Here is a 10,066-nt window from a genome sequence, read left to right on the forward strand (position 1 = left end):
ATTAATTTGATGTGAAAATTAATTTATTTAATACAATAAAAAATTTAAATTTAAGTTAATTAAAAACTAAAATTTTATTAAAAAAACTGATTTAGAATATTACTTTGTTAATGTTAGAAATAAGAGACTAAACTGCAGAAAAGATTTGTATATTATTGAGTGTAATCAAATTGTCTATTCAAGTTGTCTAGAATGATACAATATAGAATAATATTTATAGGGAATAAGAAAATCGTAATAATAAAGACGTAATATTCTATAATAAATATTCAGATATACTAAATAATTCTAATTGATCCTAATTATATTCTAACAGTTAAGATGTGATAAAATCAAAGACATGAAGAAAGAATAATAAAATGAATTTATATTTGTATATTAAAAAAAGAAAAGAAAGAAAATCAACCATCTAGAAAGAGATTTATGAAAAATATTAGGGATGGTAGGGCCAGCGAGTCATGGCATGAGAAAGCAGACTAAAGTTGATTGAATTTGTTTATTGTTTTTTACGTACACACTCTCAACGTCCCAGACCTTAGACTATAATAAATTAATTAACAATCATAATAATATCTAATAAAATAAGCCAAAGCATCAAAATTGATAGGCTACATGTTATATTGTACTGAGGGCTGCTTTGGTCTCATCTAGAATCACAAGACCATATGAAATATATTAATATTAATTATTGGCTATGCAATATTCCATTGGGTCAATACTCAATAGATTCAACGACACACCCTATCCTTATTGGAATTGAATGCCAACTAACATTGGCCTCATTCATAAATATGTGATGTGCTAATAAACAAACAAAAGGCACGTCAATTTAGACCCCTTTCTTCTCCCTTAATTACCGCTTATTCTGATTAATTAATCTCATCACGATTATTATTGTACTAACCTCTCAAAAAATAATTAAAGGTTTTGAGCCTGTTTTAATCATGTTGGGCAAGTTGCTAACTTTTGTAAATTATACTCTAATAATTGAAAGTAGAGTTGGATAGTAAATCACACATTTCTTAAGGTAGCGTTTGGTGGAGAGACAGAGACAAAAAGACTGAGACTGAGAGACAGAGACTAAGAGACAGAGACCGAAATAAATTTCAGTATTCTGTTTGGCGTAAAGGGAGGGACAAAAATTGAAACAAGAATAAAACTCTAATTTAATTTGCACAAAGGATAAAATTGAAATTAATTAATTGAAATGAGGGTATTTTAGGTATAAAATGTTATTAAAATTTCAATCTCCGTCTCTAAAAATTTCAGTCCCCTGTGTCCCTACTTTTTGGAGGTACTGAAATACTGAAATTTTAGGGACAGAGACAGAAATTTTAGTATCAGTCTCTGAACCAACAAATATGATACTGTGTCTCAGTCTTCCAGTCTCTATCCTAGTACCTCAAAACAAACGCTACCTAACAGTATGTGTTTGGGGAGATTAAAGCGTAAAGAATAAACGATGTAAATATAGGCATCTAGAAGCCAAAGATGCGTGTTGATGGGGTCAGTTGAAGCTCCATTAAACGAAGGATGGCGTCCTTGATGATCATATATGACTTCCAAGATAAGATATTATCTAATAACTAATTAACATCACACATGTGTTACTTTTTTATATTATTTAATAACTAATTTAACGATTATTAGTTTATTACTGATTTACATCATATGCCATATCTCAGGATTCTTGTGAGTTGTGACTTTTTATATGGACACCCACTCTAATTCATATTCAACCGGTTATTACACCAATATTTTTAATAGAAAAAACAAATAATTAGTTAATAATTAAAAAATCTTAGCACTCTTCTAATATTAATTCAAATCTAAAGTGAATATAGTTACCAAAAATCTAAAGTGAAAAAAAAAATGTTGATAATTTGATATTTTTCAAATTTTAAAAAAATTTGCGAGACTGTTTCCTGAATGGTTGGGTGCTTGACTAGTGACTACCCTGGTCAACCTCCTAACGTTTTCTGATTTGAATGGTCTTTTATTTTTTGTGACTAATTAATTTTTAAAAAAATTTAATTAAATTTATTTTTTAAAAATTTTAAGTTGATTATATTAATCTATCCGGAGTTTGATTAATATTTACCCTGTCTTCTTCATTAATTCACTGTATCTCCTTCGGTGGTTACAGTAGAAATGAAAATACAGTTTTACATTTACATAAGGCATTCATTCTACGGCTAGTAAGTAATGAATAATAGTAAATACTATTTCTAGATGAATGAATTCACGAACTAAGTAACCAGGAAAGTTCCCCTTTCATATATCTTTGACCATATGCCACAATAATGGAACTTTCTCCCTAACAACGTTCCCACGCAACGCAAGTTATTTTATTCCTACCTTTTTTCTTTCATACTCGAGTTAATTAAATTCTACTATTTTCTATTGCCAATGACAACTAATTTTTAAGTTATTACCAATTCAACGTCTGACTTTTCAGTCGCCGCCAGTTTTTTGTATTTAACAACAATCATCTTCTAACGTATAAATACACCGAGAACTTTTCCATCTCAAAACCATTCTCTCAATATTTTTTCATTCTTTAGCTTCTTCTTTTTCAAACAATAATCTAAGTACAAACAGAAGAAGAACCATTTAATATTTAGCACTCAATCACAAACAGAACAATATAATCTACTTGAAGAAGAGGAAGGAGAAGTTGAATTTGCTGTTGTTGTTTCTTTAAAAGAAACAATAATGGAGGGAACTGATATATACAGAGCGAGTAATAGTTTAAGAAGAAGCTCATCGGTGTGGAGGAACAGCGGAGTTGAAGTGTTCTCTCGGTCGTCTCGTGAAGAGAATGATGAAGAAGCTCTCAAGTGGGCTGCGCTTGAAAAACTTCCAACCTACAACCGCCTCAGGAAAGGTTTGTTAACGGCCTCACAGGGCCCCGCCAGCGAGGTCGACGTCACCGATCTCGGTTACCAAGAGAGGCAGAAGCTTCTAGAGAGGCTGGTCAAGGTTGCCGAAGAGGACAACGAGAAGTTCCTCAGGAAACTCAAGCAGCGTATCGATAGGGTTGGCCTCGAGATTCCCACCGTTGAAGTTCGTTATGAACATCTCAACATCGATGCTGAGGCCTTCGTTGGAAGCAGAGCTTTGCCTTCTTTCATCAACTCTGTTTTCAACGTTGTTGAGGTAATTAATTAATTAATCCATTAATTAAACTGAACATGATCTAATTATTACTCTCTTTTGAAGCTAGTCTGATCTCACTTCTTCTTTGATTAGGGATTCTTGAACATTATTCATGTTCTCCCAAGCAAAAAGAAACACGTTACTATTCTCAAGAATGTTAGCGGAATTGTGAAGCCTCAAAGGATGACACTGCTTCTAGGTCCTCCAGGTTCTGGAAAGACCACACTGCTTCTAGCCTTGTCTGGCAAGCTTGATAAGGGTCTTCAGGTAGCTGGGAAAGTGACTTACAATGGACATGAAATGAATGAGTTTGTGCCTCAAAGAACTGCTGCTTACATCAGCCAGCATGATGTTCATATTGGAGAGATGACTGTAAGGGAAACCTTGGCTTTCTCTGCAAGGGTTCAAGGAGTTGGATCTCGTTATGGTTAGTCCTTACTCCTTAGCTTCGTCTCATATTTGTTCCTCAAAATCATAATTGTAGTATAACCTAACCCTAATTATTCTATCTGGAATCAACAGACATGTTATCTGAGTTGGCTAGAAGAGAGAAAGCAGCAAACATCAAGCCTGACCCTGATATTGATGTTTACATGAAGGCGGTTTCCACTGCAGGCCAGGAATCAAGCATAGCAACTGATTACACACTCAAGGTAGCTACTAGTTAGTTATTACTAATTAGTATTGTTCGATATATAACTATTCATGTGTCTCTGGATGTGGATCCTTGTTATAGATAGAAATTTAGTTATATGTTGTTGAATTTTGCAGATCTTGGGACTGGATATATGTGCTGATACTATGGTAGGGGATGAAATGCTGCGTGGAATCTCCGGTGGACAAAGGAAGCGTGTTACCACCGGAGAAATGTTAGTTGGACCAACAAATGCTCTGTTCATGGATGAAATATCAACAGGGTTGGACAGTTCCACAACTTTCCAGATTGTGAGCTCTCTGAGGCAATATGTTCACATTATGAATGGAACGGCGGTTATATCTTTGCTGCAGCCAGCACCAGAGACTTATGAACTGTTTGATGACATCATCTTGATCTCCGATGGGCAAGTTGTGTACCATGGAGCCCGCGAATACGTGCTGGACTTCTTTGAGTCCATGGGATTCAGGTGTCCAGAGAGGAAAGGTGTTGCTGACTTCCTTCAAGAAGTGACTTCAAAGAAGGATCAAGCACAGTATTGGTCTCGCAGGGACGAGCCTTATCGATTCGTGACGGTTACTCAGTTTGCTGAAGCCTTTCAGTCATTCCACGTTGGAAGGAAACTTAATGAGGAGATTGCAGTTCCATTTGACAAGTCTAAGAGCCATCCAGCTGCATTAACCACTAAGAAGTTTGGTCTCAACAAGAAGGAACTCTTGAAGGCTAACTTCGCAAGAGAGTATCTTCTTATGAAGAGGAACTCTTTTGTTTATGTCTTCAAGCTTGTTCAGGTTTGTTTTTCTTTCTACATGGCCAAATTCCGCATTTACGTTTTCATTTTCATTCTTTTCTGATACTCAAAAACTTTTTTGTTTCTTTGCAGCTAACCATCATGGCATTGATAGCAATGACACTGTTTTTTAGAACTAAGATGCATCACCGAAACCAGGATGATGCTGGTGTTTATGCCGGTGCCCTATTTTTCACATTGATCACAATCATGTTCAATGGAATGGCTGAAATTTCCATGTCCATTGCTAAGCTTCCTGTTTTCTACAAGCAAAGGGATCTTCTGTTTTATCCCTCATGGGCATATGCTATTCCTTCATGGATTCTCAAGATTCCTGTCACAATTGTGGAAGTTGGAGTTTGGGTTTTCCTCACCTATTATGTCATTGGATTTGATCCTAATGTCGGCAGGTAAGATATAAAATCATATAAATGTTTTTACCAAACAGCTTAAACTCTTGAGAGTTGAGAGAAGTAAAATCTGATGCGAGGTCTTGAATTTTTTTTTTTTAATTTTTTTTGCAGGCTTTTCAAGCAGTATCTTTTGCTGTTATTCGTCCACCAATTGGCTTCTGGATTATTCCGTGCTATTGCAGCACTCGGTAGAAACATGATTGTTGCCAACACATTTGGTTCCTTTGCAATTCTTGCGTTTCTTTCATTGGGTGGCTTCCTTCTGTCAAGAAGTAAGTAGAATTTAGTTTTACAATGCACACCCACATGTTGGATGTGTAACACAAAAGCAAAACATGCTGCATTGATTCAACCTTATGATCTCATGTTTGTTGCATTTTCATTTCTTTGTGAATGAAACAGAGAATATAAAGGATTGGTGGATTTGGGGTTACTGGTGTTCACCTTTGATGTATGGACAAACTGGTCTAATGGTCAATGAATTTCTTGGCCACAGTTGGAACGTAATTTCATGAAACTTGCAACTTTTGGAATCTATATAATTATTATTTATTATATCCACAACATGCAGGCCTAATCCTAACTAACTTATTTTGCTCTTTCCAATTTTCAGAAAAGCTCCAACCCCAACTTTGGAGTTACTTTTCTCGAGAGTCGTGGATTCTTCACAGACTCATATTGGTATTGGATAGGCCTTGCAGCCTGCGTTGGATATGTGTTCCTTTTCAATGGAGTGTTTGCGGCTGCTCTTAATATCCTTGGCCGTGAGTATTTTTATCAGATCATTCATTAGTGATTGTGATTCAATTCAAGACTCTTATATATGCAACAACTTCGTTACTGATAACTATTTCTTCAATGTGCAGCATTTGATAAGCCACAGCCTACAATAACTGAAGAATCTGAAGATGATGCACAAGAGGTTGAATTGCCACGCATAGGTCAGTAATCTTGTTCGTATCACTCATGAACTCTTAATCACAAGATACCATCTTTAGATGCTCATTTTTTATGTATATTTTTTCATGCAGAAAATTCAAGATCAGCAGAAGATGCTGTTGTGGAGTCAAGCCATGGAAAGAAAAAGGGAATGGTTCTTCCCTTTGAACCATATGCTATCACCTTTGATGAAGTCGTATATTCTGTTGACATGCCACAGGTAAGTCACATTCACTAACATTGTTTCTATATTTAGCTACTTTTCTTTATCAGAAAGCAAATGAAATCATTACTCTTGATTTCAACTTTCAGGAAATGAAAGAACAAGGTGTACAAGAGGACAAGTTGGTGCTTCTGAAGGGTGTTAGTGGTGCATTCAGGCCTGGTGTTCTCACTGCTCTTATGGGTGTAAGTGGAGCCGGTAAAACTACCTTGATGGATGTTCTTGCTGGTAGAAAAACTGGTGGATATATTGAAGGAAGCATAAAAGTTTCTGGATACCCTAAGAAGCAAGAAACATTTGCTCGAGTCTCGGGTTACTGTGAACAGAATGATATCCATTCACCTCATGTTACAGTCTATGAGTCCTTGCTCTACTCTGCATGGCTCCGTTTATCTTCAAGTGTTGATTCCAAAACTAGAAAGGTTTGTAACTGCTGCATAACACACCACTATGGCTAAAATCTAAGATGTTTATTATGACAAACTACTCATCACGTTTTAGATACTAATTGCTTAAAACTTTTTGGCAAATGGTTACAGATGTTCATTGAGGAAGTCATGGATCTTGTGGAGCTAACCCCATTGAGGAACTCACTAGTTGGTTTGCCTGGTGTGAGTGGTCTCTCAACCGAACAGCGCAAGAGGCTAACTATTGCAGTCGAATTGGTGGCTAATCCCTCCATAATTTTCATGGATGAGCCGACTTCTGGGTTAGATGCAAGAGCTGCTGCAATTGTTATGAGAACTGTCAGGAACACAGTGGACACAGGAAGAACTGTTGTGTGCACCATTCATCAACCTAGCATTGACATATTTGAAGCTTTTGATGAGGTGAAGGGTGATAAGATAAAAGTATCTGCATTTCATAAATTTTTTCCCCTCTCCATTGGATTTGAATCTGACATATCTTGCTTACATATGATTCTAGTTATTCCTAATGAAGCGTGGTGGACAAGAAATCTATGTTGGGCCACTTGGTCATCATTCTAGTCATTTGATCAAGTATTTTGAGGTAGGTTCCTGCCTAAGTTCAACATTAAACTTCACTGCTATGATTCACAATAGCAATTACTTATTTTCCAATATTTTCCATTCTCCAGAGCATTGAAGGAGTGAGTAAAATCAAGGACGGATATAACCCAGCAACTTGGATGTTGGAAGTTACAACAACAGCACAAGAACTCAATTTGGGTGTTGATTTTACAGATTTATACAAAAACTCTGATCTATATAGGTAAGCTAATAATGCATATGGCTGAGGTCTATCTATGCTTATAATATTCTTGAGCTCCAAAATGCTTAGACTATTTTACATGGCTTTCTCAGGAGAAACAAGCAACTTATACAAGAGCTGGGACAGCCTGCTCCTGGTTCAAAGGATCTTCATTTCCCAACTCAATTCTCTCAGTCATTCTTGGTCCAATGCCAAGCTTGCTTATGGAAACAGCGTTTGTCTTATTGGCGCAATCCACCATATACTGCCGTGAGGTTCTTCTTCACTACTTTCATAGCTTTGATGATTGGATCAATGTTCTGGGGCCTTGGAGACAAAACGTAAGCAATACTAACACACATTCCATTTTTATTTTACTCATTTTCTTCGCCGCCCTGTTGAACACTTGAGCTAATAATCCTTGTGGTTGCTGACAGCAAGAAACGGCAAGACTTGTTCAACGCAGTTGGTTCAATGTATAGTGCGGTTCTGTTCCTTGGAATACAGAATGCTTCATCGGTGCAGCCAGTGGTAGCAGTTGAAAGAACAGTGTTCTATAGAGAAAAAGCTGCTGGAATGTACTCTGCCTTACCCTATGCATTTGCACAGATACTAGTTGAAATACCTTACCTCTTCACGCAATCCGTGACCTATGGCCTCATAATTTACGCCATGCTCCAATTTGACTGGACAGCTGCGAAGTTCTTCTGGTATCTATACTTCATGTTCTTCACATTGTGCTACTTCACCTTCTATGGAATGATGGCTGTTGCTGTCACACCAAACCACCATGTTGCTGCCATTGTGGCTGCCGCATTCTATGCAATTTGGAACCTCTTTTCAGGATTTGTCGTCCCAAGACCTGTAAGTATTAACAACTTTGAATTGGTGAACAAAACTAAAAAATTATACTTATGAACATTTTTCTTAACTTGCTTTTTGTTATGTTATGACAGAGCATACCTATATGGTGGAGGTGGTACTATTGGGCTTGCCCAGTTGCATGGTCCCTTTATGGATTGATTGGATCACAGTTTGGAGATATAACTACTCCTATGGATGGTGAAGGCGGCAAGAATGTTGGGCAGTTCATACACAGTTATTTTGGAATCAAGCATGACTTCATAGGATATGCTGCTGTTGTGGTTGCTGGAATTGCTGTGCTTTTTGCATTTATCTTTGCTTCTGCAATCAAGGCCTTTAACTTCCAAAAGAGATAGAGACACTTGAAGAATTCTTTATTATTCTTTCTTTTCCCTTTTCTTTTTTCTTTTTTTTTTCCCTTTCAATTTCAGTTGACACTTGTTATATTTGTATCTATGGTAGTTCATCCAACTTTGCTTTTAGGAGCAATTATTATTTTCCACCTTCTTGTGCAAATTCGGAGATGTTTTCATAAATGTACAAGCATATGAATAAGATTTTGGTTCTGTATTATCAGTTTAACTTTATAAATGAAAGATATAGTGTGTTCTGATGAATAATCATTTCAATCTTCCATATAAGAAGAGGCTTGATTTTCCTGTTAATTCTGAATCCACAATGTTTTTGTTAATAACATAAAACTACATGCAACTATGCAAGTGCAAGCTCAGTTGGCAGTAATACATTTCACAAACTAATTAACCATTTAATATTAGATAAAGCTGAGATGCAAACGGTGCTAAGACAAAGAATATCTTCTACCAAATAATAATAATTCAGCTACGTGTGTTTAGGCATATGCAGATCATGCAAATGCAGAAAATTAGGAATTTTTTAATGTCATGACTCAAGTGAGAACCAAGGGAAGAAAATTTCCTATTCTAACACACTTGCATCCATTTCTTTTCCCTGAAACACACGTTCATCTTGTTCAATAATGAATATCATCCATTAATAATTTCTCTTATTTCTTTCTTTCTTGGTAAATTCTGTCTACCAATTCTTTTCATTTTTATAGTTTTTTTTTTCCGATTAATCAACTAGGCGTAAAGCCCAAAAGAAAAATTACACTGCATTATTCTTTTGGACTTGAGAAACTACACTACATTAATCCTACGGGTTTGGGTTGTTGGGCATAGCCCAAGTCCAAAAAAAAAAAATCCTACGGGTTATTTCATTTTGATTTTGGTCAGAACTAATCTCTCTCTTCTTTCTTTTTTTTGGGGGGTAAAATAGGTGTTTTTGGGCAAAGGTATTGGGGCTTTTGGTAACAGAATTATCAAGGCCCAACATGCAAAAAATTCCATTTTGGGTAGATTCCATTGGGTTTTGTTATTCTAAATGGGCTATTTATAGCCCATAAATTGACCAAAAAGAAGCAGAGCAATGAATGTAACAGCAAAAAACGCCGTTGCCGGGGATCGAACCCGGGTCACCCGCGTGACAGGCGGGAATACTCACCACTATACTACAACGACTTCGTTGATAGAGTAGCGTATCGTTAAGTTTTCATTTCTTTAGAAAACAAACAAAAACAAAAACTTCATAGGATACCCAGGATTCCAATCACTTTCATGTTGTAGTTCCCTATTCGGATCCATTGAAGATATGAGGTTCCAGTCATATTGCATGGTCCGTTACACAATTGGCAAAAAATACAGCTATATCATACATATTTTGCTCCCATGTTTTTCATTTGAGGGAGTTTGTGCTGTTTGATTGACCATATCAAACATTATTTTGGCTTTTGC

The 10,066-nt window shown here is 36.3% G+C and overlaps 1 protein-coding gene and 1 non-coding gene across 2 annotated transcripts; one reads left to right on the plus strand and one right to left on the minus strand.

The window, feature by feature from the left end:
• Positions 2,489-8,870, plus strand: LOC107612727 (pleiotropic drug resistance protein 1). Its single transcript, XM_016314448.2, has 17 exons — positions 2,489-3,159; positions 3,253-3,586; positions 3,682-3,812; positions 3,931-4,605; positions 4,698-5,014; positions 5,129-5,289; positions 5,420-5,520; positions 5,631-5,781; positions 5,884-5,958; positions 6,049-6,176; positions 6,269-6,601; positions 6,719-7,009; positions 7,107-7,190; positions 7,279-7,412; positions 7,505-7,732; positions 7,829-8,255; positions 8,348-8,870. The coding sequence occupies exons 1-17, from the start codon at positions 2,716-2,718 to the stop codon at positions 8,609-8,611; spliced, it is 4,278 nt and encodes a 1,425-aa protein (XP_016169934.1). The 5' UTR covers positions 2,489-2,715; the 3' UTR covers positions 8,612-8,870.
• TRNAD-GUC lies at positions 9,722-9,793 on the minus strand. Its single transcript has one exon. It is a non-coding gene; the product is annotated as a tRNA-Asp (tRNA).

Source organism: Arachis ipaensis, chromosome B08, assembly GCF_000816755.2.
Source record: "Arachis ipaensis cultivar K30076 chromosome B08, Araip1.1, whole genome shotgun sequence".
In the NCBI taxonomy this organism is placed as follows: Eukaryota; Viridiplantae; Streptophyta; class Magnoliopsida; order Fabales; family Fabaceae; genus Arachis; species Arachis ipaensis.